Raw genomic sequence first — 12,720 nt, 5'->3', positions numbered from 1 at the left:
GTGTCATGGTACAACTTAATGAACAAATCTGAGTGAACAGTATAACGTAGCTTTCCAGATATATTTATAAAAATATAAATATAGTTCATTAAAACACACAGGTTGTAAAATAACAGCCTACCTAAAAAGCAATTTCTGTGTCTTCTATATTTCCTCCTGTTACATTTCTACGCATCACCCACTGAACCTTCCCTCTGGCACCATTGGATGGGGTCAAGTGGCTCAGAGGGAAGTAAACCACCATCCAATGAGGCAGAACCAAGTACAGCAAACAATCCAAAGTCCTGAGCGCTGTGGACAGAAAGGAGGCCGGGGAGAACGTACCCAGTACAGGGGTCCCTAAAGATGCCTTGTTCTGAGGATTAGGAAACCGATGGTGGCTTGGCATTCTTGGAAAGGTTCACCGAGACAACAGCAATGGACAGGCTCTTCCCTTTCACACCCACTTCTCTTTCTTTGATGTGTCCTCTGACAGGGCCTGCTCTCCAAGTGGTCCCCAGTACCCTAGTACTCCATGCACATGCCCGTGAAGTGGGGAGAGCCATCCCCTAGTGGTGTGTGAGGTCCTGTTGACCTTGGATGGGTCATCCAACCACCCTCAGAAGTGTTCTCATATAATGTTGGGTTGAACAGCGTGACCTCCATTAGCCCCACATCTGCTATGTGGTACCAGCTGCCTACAGACTCCAGGGGGCAGGGTTGCCTTGGAAGAAGGCCCCTTCTCAAGCAGAGAACCCCTCACAGCTGCTCTGGTCTAGGGCCATGCTTTTTATCCTTCAGCAGCGCCTCCACTTTGATCCCAACCAAGTTTCCCTTAAGTTGAACCCTGAATATATTTCCATCGATGCAAATGCCCCAGATTCCTAATGACTTCCTGAATGAAGCCCTGGCACCTCCCTCCATTTCTAGGCACTTCCTCTTACTCAGTCTTTATGCCTATTCTACTTCATTATAATTCACTGCCCCACGCTTACTTAGCTCTTCAGTGCTAAAGACTAATGGCCATTAGCCTCTTCCTTCAGCAGTGGGTGATAGATGAAATAAAAATGAAACAAGTCAAATCCAGGCTTCCACTTCTGGAAATGAGAGTGTAAGAGCTATGTCACTGCTTGCCACTCAAGAGGTCACTCTGGTCACTAGACACTAAACCGAAGCACAGAAAAACAGAATTGCAAAAGCACTGTCTAGGGTTCAAGGTGTTTTTGCCCAGAAACTAAGGATACTATCTCAGCCTGCTGCCTTTGAATATTAAATCCTGAAACTCTCCTGTCCATCCTTGGGTTCCAGCTACTCGAGCACTTGTCTCATTATGATGCGACCACTGCAGTTCTTGTTTAAGACCACTGCAGGTCTTGTTTAACGCCAGGGAGAATGCACCAACTGTCAGGTGCTCACTATAACAGCATCCTGGCACATATAGGTTGAAGTGTTTAGTTACTGAGCCTCCCCCAAGGGATGGACCCCCAATGCAAGCCCACAGATGAGGCTTCTGAGCCTGCAAATCTGGCAGATTAAGTCCTAGAGGATCATGAGGGGCATTTTGAAATCCCAACTTGGAATATGACAGTTCATCAAAATACTGCCACCTAGAGAGGCCTAACAGAATACAGCTTAAGAGCATGCCCGGGAGACCCACAGCTATGGCTACATGTCACACATTCTGTGGTTCTGTGTTAACGCTCTGTTCTCAGTTACTCAGAGAAGTGAAGGCTCATTTTAAAATAATCATTATGCACCTAATGTACATAGTTAGTGCCTTCAAGTTCTTAGAGGCAGCCATTCTCATAGGTTAAATAAATAAGCCCCTTAAATTAAAAAGTATGCTGTTTATCCTTTGCATAAAGCTGACCCTCAGTCCGGACTGAATTATACAAATTCAACTTTATATCATTATTTATAATAACCCCTTACATCTGTTCAGAGTATCACAATTTATATAGAATCCTCATATCTGTCACATCACTTGATTCCTACAGGTCAACAAGATGGGCACCATTTATATGTAGAAACAGTCACATGATGAATCTTCCAGGGCCTGCTGGTCTCTACAATACCAAGGCAGTGCCAGCATAAAGTATCCTATCCACAGCCAGTAGAGCAAAGTATGATTTCTTCTCTTCACTAGAAGGAACTTCCCGAAACTTAACTATGAGCCTCATTTCTATCTTCACTGTCATACAGGATGGCTGTTTCAGGAGGACTATTGTGGCTGACACAGGCAAAGGGATTCTGCCCCAGTCTCCAAAGCCAAGGGACTCTACATTTCCTAAGCCTGTATGTGCTTCACTCTGGCAAGGGGCCACTGTCATTGGAGCTCTGCTGTTAGATGAGCCACCAGGGCTTAGCAATCTCTCCCTCTGCTAAGTAATGTTCTCTGAGGCCTTTCAGAGGCCAAAAAGAATAGGGAGGTGAAAAGAAAAAAATAAACTAGTGGGTAATCAGGGTAGAGGAGAAGGAGGGACTGGGGAGGTATACAGTGGATAACTCTGGGTACTGGAAGAACAAAAAAGAGGTATAGATAGCAAAAATATTCCCTGTTACTTAGAGCCACTCTTCAATAGCACTGGCCTTTTCCAAGGTGGAGTAAAAGGTTCCCTTTTTTAAAAAGTTCAGGAGGATCAGATAAGAAATTCCCAATGCATACTAGCATATGTAAGACTAAAAAAATGTTCTGAAGTAATTAAAAGGTTTTAAAGTAATTCTTTCCTTGTGTCCTTCCCATTTTTCCAAGTCCCCCAAAACTTCTTAGCCCTTCAAAAAGCCTGCCAAGGCTTCCTCCAACATCCTCATGTACCTTCCCAATCTATTACAGGGGGCTTATATGTCTGACCCAGCTTCCAGAGCTCAAGGCTCCCTGGCTGCTTCCCAGCCACTGGCTTGGTACAAGTGCATGTCAATCTTTGCCTAATCAAAGGCTGTGCCTGGCCTACAATAGTTGAGGGTAAGGGAGGCCGCTGTGGGGAGTTCTGATTCAGATTTGTTGGTTTTCCTTTTGGTATTGAGGATTGAACCCAAGGGTGCTGTATCCCCAGCCCTTTTTCTTTTTTGATATAAGGTCTCCCTAAATAGCTCAGACTGGTCTCAAACTTGTGACTGCTGCCTCAGCCTCCAAAGTGGCTGGGATTATAGACATGCACCACCATGCCCAACTTGCTATAGGGATTTCTAAAATTATAGATCCATGGCAACAAAATGTAACTTTAAAAAAAATATTTTTATTAGTTGTTGATGGATCTTTATTTTATTTATATGCAGTGCTGAGAATTGAACCCAGTGCTTCACACATTCTAGGCAAGTACTCTACCACTGAACCACAACCCCAGCCCCAAATGTAACTTTTAAAGATAGCATTTTAACATTTTCCATTTGTCATCTCTGTATTTTCCACCAGTTATTGGCATCCTTGGGGGCAAACCATGGACCTTGATTTCATACCTATTTATACCTAATACATTTTTTTCCTTGTGTCCTTCCCATTTTTCCTGCACCTCATTTTCAGTCTTGCATGTGTGTCCTCTGGCTGCTGCATAATGTCATGACAATGAAGAGGACACACTGGGGACCTGATCTTCAGAGGAAAGAAGGCCCTCCTTGCCAGCTGGCCCAGCACCTACCTGACACTCCACATTGCAGTAAAATGCCTGCTTGCATCTTCCACATTTCGACAATCCTTCTTTCCTTAAAAACAGAAAGGGTACTGTAGTGGCAAGAGACACAGAGACGAGAAGCAGCACATTTGATCATGCAATAACAGGGCCATCTGGTCACAATGCAGAGCCAAGATTCACCTTACCTGACTCTCCCCTAGTAAATGGCATTTTCCCAAAGGAGACTGTGACCAGATTCAGCCCCCCTTCAGGAGGCAGTTGGTCAAAGAATACATGCACATCACTGAGCCCTGTCAGCATGAAGGGCACTATCCAAAGAGATGAAGAACCATGCTCTGACTCAGCAACCCTGACCTGGAACCCAGGGTCACAACACCACCTATACTGTTACTCAGCTTTGGGGGAAAGTCAAATTATCTTATGTTCTAATTGCCTCATCTACTGAGAAGGCACAGAAATAAACAAATCTTATTGCAGACTTGACCTCATGGAGTGTTGTGGTGCATCTACACTAAACATCATGTGAGGAACAACATTCTATCTTGAGAGAGTAGACAATATAGAAGTAGAATCAGTATGCCCTGTGATCCACAGGCTGTCCAGAAAGCTAAGTTTAAAAATAACACAACTTAGCAAGCAGGAGATACATTCTTGAATACAATATGACTGGATCTGATTGGTTTACACACCCAATTTAATGATTCTGCTTCCTCTTCATAACTAGGTCAGTTCAGCCTCTTTCTTGCTATAGTATTTTCCTTCTTCCCCCTAAAGGACAAGAGTGGTGTGGCTTCCCAAATGATAGACAGTAGTATGTGTGTTGCATGAGATAAGCCAAAGTTCTTTCAAAAACTGTGAAGGCATTAAATTAAACCACATGCTAAAAAAAAAAACAAAACAACAACAACAACAACAAAAAAAAAACAACTTATTTGTAAAGTGGGGAATAGCCACATTACTTAAGTCAGAGCTTCATCTGAAAAACCTACTAATTCTCACTGCAGAGAGGCTGACACCATCAGGGCTATTCTTGCTGCTGCAAGGGGTGCTACAACCCTGTACCTCCTCTGCAGCCCAGCAGAGCTGACACCAGGAGAGGGTGCATGCGGGGGACTGACGTTTTATAATACAGATGTACACATTCCACGCTGCAAGTCCTCCGCTGCTTCTTGTCAGCCAGCGGTAGTCACCACACTCCTCCCACGAATTGAGAAAGTGATCCAAAATTGCTACTGTTGGAACTAAACAGACTGCCTTGCAGCTTCCATGACAGCACTTGGCTTCCAAGAAGCAGACTGAAGAATGTGTGGGAGAAAAACACATCTTAGAGATGAGGCATAAATAAATATTCCAAGTTTATACATCTCAATAGTTCAAAAAGGAGCCCACTAATTTAGGTGAGTGCATTCTCTGGCCCTAAAATACTCAAGGGTACACTGAAGGGATTCAAACTCTGACTCTTGTATCTTTTAATATAAAGGAAATGAGATGCATGGTAGCTGCCTGCTTGCAAGGCAAAAAAGATGAGAAGGTACTCTCAGAAACAACTGGGAAGCGACACTTTAGCATGACACTTCAGCACGAGCACATGCCAGGTGCTGTGGACTAGGAAGAGGTGCCAAGGGGCTGAAAAGAAAAGATGAGCCAGGCCAGGAAGCTTTCAAAAGTCTTTCCAAAAAGAGTTAAGTCAGAAAATGGATAATAGATGGGGAAATGACACCCCCAAAAAATGTCAATCAGAAGAAGTCTTTTATAAATTTTGTTTTTATTTCTGTAGGAAGATAGGTCAGAGAACTTTTTGAGAATTTGGTTGAAGCTATTAAATCCCTCCAACAACTCACCTTCTCCTTCACCCCCTGCCCCTGCCAAAAAAAAAAAAAAAACAGAAAATTTTGTAAAATTTCAAGGACTCATGAGCCACATAAAGCCCTGCTATAGACAACCAAATAGCCTCTGAAACCAAAGTGCTGTAAAAGAATTAGGAAATTATCACATTTTAAAATATATTTACTAGCTCTGCAACATACAATAAAAGCAAGAATTATACAGTTCTTCTTGCACAGAAGCCAGTAGTAAGTCAATCTGAAACCAAGGCTTGTTTTCAGCCTCAACATAACATCCCAGGGAGAGAAAAAGCAATGGGGCTCCATGGAGCCAGGAAAGAACTCTAGTGGGATTTCATCAAAATAACCCATCTTCCAAAGGCTGGCCTCAGTGGACCAGCTACCTACCAATTCCACAAACCACAAACAAGAAAGAGCAGGAGGAAAAGGCTATCTCTTCAGTGCTGGCAATCAGCTACATATGTGTTCTCACTGTAGATGTGAGAGCTGTGTTCTCACTGTGGATCTCAGCTTGAGGCCTGCAGACTGCTGGGGTCTCAGAGACCCTTTCAGGGAATTGGTGAAATCAAAATACCACCATGACATTACATTCTCCTTTCCCCCACGACCTTGACATTTTGCATTACAGAAGTTTTAAGGTGTTCAGAGGCCTGGAGAATAAAATTTGGGGACCCTTAGCACAAGTGAAAGCGGTGACACAAAGCCAGTTTCACTGAAGAATGTCCCTGATTGCAGTAATAAATATTACTTTTATTTATTTATTTATTTAGGTACTAAGGATTGAACTCAGGGGCATTCGACCACTGTATACATCCTCAGCTGTATTTTGTATTTTATTTAGAGACAGGGTCTCAATGAGTTGCTTAGCACCTTGCTTTTGCTGAGACTGGATTTGAATTCTCGATCCCCTGACTCAGCCTCCCACACCCCTGGGATTACAGATGTGCACCACCATGCCCAGCTGAATATTACTTTTATTAAATCTCCACTTGAGTCTCTTTTTGATATTCCATGACAAACAAGAAGGGAAGAATGAAGGAAGGACTTCCCCTATGCTGAAAGCACGAGTGTAACTGCTGGCACTGTAAACTGGACTAGCCACTGTTTTCCTGGAATACTTCTCCTGCCCCCAGATTAAGCATCTGGCAGATAGGTTAATGAAAAGAATGAAGTGAGCCCATCATTTTCAGGAAATCACTATTTGCTGCCAATAGTAAATGTGAACTTTAAAGCAAAAATCAGAATTTTGGAAACCATGTTATCTGCCACTCCGAGCCTGACAATTTCTTAGCACTTAACACTCTCCAGGTAAAACTGGTGTTAATATTAACTATGAATATTAACTATGGATCAGATGTAGTGGTGCATGCCTGGTAATTCCAAGAACTCAGGAAGCTGAAGCAGGAGGATAGTGAATTCAAAGCCAGCCTCAACAACTCAGTGAGACTCTAAGCAACTCAGTGAGACCCTGTCTGTAAAGAAAATATAAAAATGAGATGGGGATGTAATTCTGTGGTTAAGCTCTCCTAGGTTCAATCTGTGGTATCAATAAATAAATAATTAACTGCTATGATTCTTTAATATGGTTTGGTAAACTGATTCAACTTTTGGAAGATCTGTATCACTTTAACTCCTATTATCCAAATGGTCAATTATGACGTTTTTTGGTTTTATTTCCCCTGCTCTCTCCCTTCCTCTCCCACCCCTCTGCCCTATGTAGAGTTCGTCTATTCCTCCTATGCTCAATTATGAAGTGGCTAAAAGGATCATTCAAAGCGCAAGGTAAATCAATAGATTTTAATATAATAGAATATACAAAGTTCACTGACATGACTTCAGATGGCACATTACAACTAACCTTCAAGATATGACTAAATGAATTTTAGTGCTGAATCAAAGAATATCCACATTAAACCAAAAAGTTTATTGAAATAGTCCTCCCTTTCCTGTACATACCTATGGAAAACTTTGTTTTTACCACATACTTCAATCAAAACAATATCAGACTGAATTCAGAAGGATATCTGAAAAACCAATTGCCTTCTATAAACCCACACATTACAGAGATGTGCAGAAATGTAAAACAACACTACTCTTCTCACTAATTATTTTATTTTGGAAAATATTTTTCATAAAAGAACCTATGGAGGTGCTGGGATTGTGGCTAAGCGGTAGAGTGCTTGCTTGATGTGCAAGGTGCTGGTTTTGATCCTCAGCACCACATAAAAATAAATAAATAAAGGTACTGTGTCCAACTATAACTCAAAAAAAAAAAAAAAACCCAAAAAGAACCTATGGTAACAGTAATTCATTTTAAAATGAATATAATAATTTTTGTTTTGATTTTAAATATGATAAATATTGATATTTAACCCATATTAACAAAAGCTCTTTGGGATTCTCAATTTTTAAAAGCGTACAAGTGGGCTGGGGCTGTAGAACAGTGGCAGAGCACTTGCCTAACATGTGAGGCACTGAGTTCGATTCTTAACACAACATAAAAATAAATAAATAAAATAAAGGCATACTGTCCATCAGCAAATATCAAAAAATAAAAAAATTAAAATTAAAACTGAAAAAAGCATAGAGACCCTGAGATCAGAAAGTTTGAAGACTGCGAATCCAAAGAAGTTATTATGATTCCTATTTTTGAAGTGAAGATGCTAAGGACCGTAAAGATGAAACAACTAACTTGGTCAGCAAGTAGGGAGCAGAAATGAATTCACACATTTTGTTTATCATGTAAAAATAGTCTTCCATGAGGGCAACTGTCCAGGAGAATAGCCTATATGGCACAGAAGTAATCTGGGTGACTGGATAAACTAATAGTAATAACAAAACACAGAAGAGACATTCTTTTCTCTGTTTCGCATAATGTCCCAGCTCCAAAGGTATCCCATCAATGTCACTTCACTTCAGAGATGTAATGAGGTGGGGTAGGGTACGGTGGAGGCAATACAGAATCAGTTTTAAAAATGAGATTTGGGGAGGGAGCATCCCCACAAGAAGGGTGTCTCAACCAAAGGTGATAGAAGGAATCAATTTCACTTGAAACAGACTGGAAGAAACAAAGGACTGGTACTTTTCTATGTAGCAAAGGTGCCTCCCTCTTACCTACCATGGGAAACTAACATGTTCCTAAGGCAAGAACCGGGAGAGTCTAATTTGGATGTGTCCTCTAGAAACCTGGCGATACAACTCTGAGCTCCCCATGAAACTGAAAAAGCCTTGCGTGGCTCTAGGGCCAGTTTTACTACATGAATCTCCCTGCTCCAACTTCCTGCTTCTGTGTTACTTTTCTTAATACACAGCCTCCTGAGCCAGGCTTCATAGGAGAGAAATAGAAAAGTCAAGTTTTGAAAGCTACTGTTACTGATAATAAATAAGAATCTACTTTGATCTATTTTGGTTTGGGCACTCTAGATACAATGGGGTGGGGACTGGGTAGGGATCTCTGTTTGAATTATCCAGACAAGTGCTTCAATTCTTTCCATAGCTAGGGAGAGGCATAAACTCTTTTTAAAAGTCTCATGGCTGAAACTCAAACTAAAATTTGCTGAGCTGGGATCTGCACTGTGAGGGTGTATGTTCTTGGGAGAAAAAGAGAAAGAGCAAGGCTGAGAGTGTCTGACTTGCTGACTGAGGAATTCTAGCCAGAGAGAAACTTCATCTGGGCTATCCACTGTCACAGTAGGAATATACAAGGCATTTGCAATAAACTGGGTGCCTTCAGAAGACACAGTTGAGAAACTCAAAGTTTCAATGTAACCTAATCTGAACTATCCAGGAGGTTTGGGGAAAGGCCTTGCCAAACAAAGAAAACAAAATTTCCCTTAAAACAAACAACTGGAACACCCTAAAAGGGATGGAATTAAAAGAAAAGCACAAGAGTGGATCACTGATGATCTCTCACACAGGTTCTAGGCTTTGGCTGCTGGGGAAGGACCCATCCATTCTGTGGCTGGTCTGTGGGGCTCAGGTGCTGGGCTTCTTAAGCTCCCAGAAGATTCTGATGTGCTCCCAGCATGCACAACCACTAACACACTGGTAAAGCACTTGAGGGCAGTCTCATGTCCCACACACTATTTCCTGTTGAAGCACTCTGCAAGCAGATCCTCGTCAGAATGACTCTTCTTAAGAACAAAGGCTGGGTGACTTAGGTTGTTCAGCTACCTTGACGACTATATAGGTAAGAATAAAGTGGTCACCACTGTGCCTTCTAATCATGATAGGAAGTATTTTAAGAGTCAGATGTAAGTTTCAAGAAAGAAAGCCTCAGTTTCCTTTCCCCTTCTTCCTGTTCCTGCTTCACAATTTTAGGATGGATCTGATGACTTACTCTTCCGACCCCGCTATCTCAAATCCTTTTCCCTTTCTGGTGCTTGAGGTGCTATGTGATCATGGGCAAGTTAATAATCCTTTTGAACCTCAGTTTCTCCCACTGTAAATAAAGGCATAGTTTGTACCACGCAGGTTTGCTATGGAGATAAAACGAGAAAATAGAAGCAGAGTGTTTAATACACTGCTGGGACCACCGTAAATATTCAATAAATGTTGAGTATTACTGCACTTTTAATTAGTCTTCTTTGTGCTTTTTTTTTTTTTAAAAGTAATGTCAATTGCTGAAATACCTTTTAGTGCAATCTCACTCAGACTCAGGGCTAGAGGATTTGTTTCTGAAGCCTTTGTTTTATGGGCAAATGTCTACCCTGCTGTGAATAGAAGGGCTCTTTGAACTTAAGAAATGGTTTTATCCACAAAGGGGGAAAAGAAATGTTACAGAAAATGCAAGTATTTGATTATTAGAGACTGGAACAGAACTTAGAAGACACGCTCCTGTCATTTTCTACTGGAGGAGACACACACAGTGATTAATTTCCTTGCTTTAAAAAATCAGAAGCCATGAAGATCAACAAGTTAGAAATGTAATTAACAACTCCTGCTAGTTAATGCATTGCCGCAGGTGCTGTTGGTCTAGATAAAAAGAATTTGCTTCTATAAGCTCCCTACTTTCTGCTACTGAATGCTTAGTGGGTTTCACCATGAAAGAAAATGATACTGGCATACAGGGGGCTTGCAATAACAATTACTTTTAACTAGCGGTGACAGAAGAAGTGACAAGTATGTTCTGCCGAACAGAGGCAGCCCTAGCCAAATGAAAAAGAGAAAAGGAAAAAAGCCCAACAGCGCAATATAACTTCACCATAGGTTGAAATAAGACAATCAGAAACAAAGTTAGCCTCCCACCCAGCGAGGGTGGTCACACTAGCAAGGCATACAGTCTTGTTGCAGAGAAATAAAAATTGGAGGAATTGTGGCAAAACCCTATTATAACCCTGGTCAGGGGACAAGGATAATACTCAGGCTACAGGTTTTTGTGTAACAGTGAAAGATGCTCCAGACATCACTTTAATCCACTATGTACAGTGAAACGGGACCCACGTGCAGCGGGGGGCTTCTTCCCAGAGCTGTGCCGAGCCTCCGCCTCTGTGCTGAGCTTTGTTCTGAGGCTTGTTAAAATTTAGAGCCCGCGTCCTCTAGGGGAGGCAGGAAATATTTAGGACAGTAAGGTAGCAACTAATAGGTTTTCCCAACTATTGGAATTAAAGCTGGGCCTGGTGGTCAGGGCAATGACTGGCCTTGTTATAAAATGATGACATTGATTTAGGATTTGTTTTAATGCAGGCTCTCGCCAAGATGAAGTTTACCTTTGTCATAGAAAGAAAATAATTCACAAAGCTTATGGACACAGGACAGAAACACTCAGCCCATGAAACACTGAACATTAAATTACTCTTTTCAGCCACAGGATGACACCTATATCTAAACCCCTCTTGTAGGCCTTATACAATTTCAGAAAGAGTTAAAGCTGGCTCGAACCTACACACTTTTAAATTCTCTTGTTTGCTTCTGGAAATACTCTATGTCTTAACTTTTGTGCAATATTGGTATGACACTTCTTTGTTACTTTCTTCTTTATTTCTTATACCTACTAATAGGTCAAAAGAGACAACTAATGCTTATTTTTAACTCAGTTCTCTCATAAGGCTCTGATAATAAAAAACATCTACCATTTCTTCCAGTAGTACCATAATTCACAAATGTTATGGATTTGGATCAAGTACCAAATTTTAGATCCCCATATGACTGCTGTTGCTCTAACCTGCACAATAGTCATGTGATTGAATATTAAGGAAAATGGCAAAAGCAAAGTAAGAAAATTTAACTATTTTAAAATAGTCTCAATGAAATTTCTCTCTTCAACACTAGGTCCAGAAAATGAAAATAGACCACCATAAAAATATTTCTGTAATCTAACGCTAAATGTGAGTTCCCAGGACATGGTTAGGATCTCTGCAGACAAAAATATTAACTCCTTGCCCCAGAAAGACCTGTTTTGAATCTTATTCACAGAAATATGGGTCTTTTTAATTGCTTAGAAAGGAGTTTTTTAAAGAGTTGACACTCTCAATCACCTTGGTTTTATTTTCCTGAATTCCAATTTGTTTCAAATTACCCCAAATGTAAACTTCACCTTGAGAACTCAAACTTTCCAGGGACATGGCTCAGTGGTACAGCCCTCACCTAGCAAGTGAGCCTTGGTTCAATTCCCAGTACCAAGAAAAAAAAGAGAGAGAGAGAACTCCACCTTATCAGATATTATCTGAAAAGATTTAACAAATTTTTCTTTCAATCTTTATCAATTTCATTTGTATGTTGGAAAACATTTTTTATACTATATAAAACTTTGCTAATGAGGCAGTATGGAGATAATATTAATCGACCACAGCCAAGTAACTTCTATTCAAAAAGATTATATTCCATGTACAACGCACTGTGCTAGGCTCTAGGGAATGCCAGTTTGGCAAAACAGAAGCTATCTGGGAAACCAAGTCCTGCCTACATCAAAGTGGTAAATACAGATCATGAGGCTAAAAGATTCAACACCTGAATGGTCTAAATGACACAGAATGGAGTGCAGAAAACTCTTCCTGGGAATGGGCTGAAGACACAAAAATAAGGGCAACAACACTTCACAGAGAAGTTTGTGTTCCTTATCTCTGAGTCCCCTCAGAACACAAGGCCTGGAATAACAGGACGGTCAATACATGTAAATAGCAAGCTACTATAAAATAAGTAAAAAGAGTAAATAAATTTTAAAAATTGTGGACCAGAGTGGTTCCTGGAACTTTTATAAGAGATGTGATTTGAACCAGGTCTTCTTGAATATGGACAGACTCAAGTAAGGCCTTACCTGGGAAGAAAGC

The 12,720-nt window shown here is 41.0% G+C and overlaps 1 protein-coding gene across 1 annotated transcript in view; it reads right to left on the bottom strand.

The window, feature by feature from the left end:
- Smyd2 (SET and MYND domain containing 2) overlaps positions 1–12,720 on the bottom strand; it is a 47,617-nt gene that overhangs the window by 24,699 nt on the left and 10,198 nt on the right. Inside the window, exon 2 of the mRNA XM_021732994.3 lies at positions 3,615–3,678. Coding sequence (XP_021588669.2) covers positions 3,615–3,678 — 64 coding nt within the window. The remainder of the gene's footprint in view (positions 1–3,614; positions 3,679–12,720) is intronic.

This window comes from Ictidomys tridecemlineatus, chromosome 10 (genome assembly GCF_052094955.1).
Source record: "Ictidomys tridecemlineatus isolate mIctTri1 chromosome 10, mIctTri1.hap1, whole genome shotgun sequence".
Classification (NCBI taxonomy): Eukaryota; Metazoa; Chordata; class Mammalia; order Rodentia; family Sciuridae; genus Ictidomys; species Ictidomys tridecemlineatus.
Note: the sequence above shows the minus strand (reverse complement) of the source record. Positions and strands in the feature narration are given on the sequence as shown.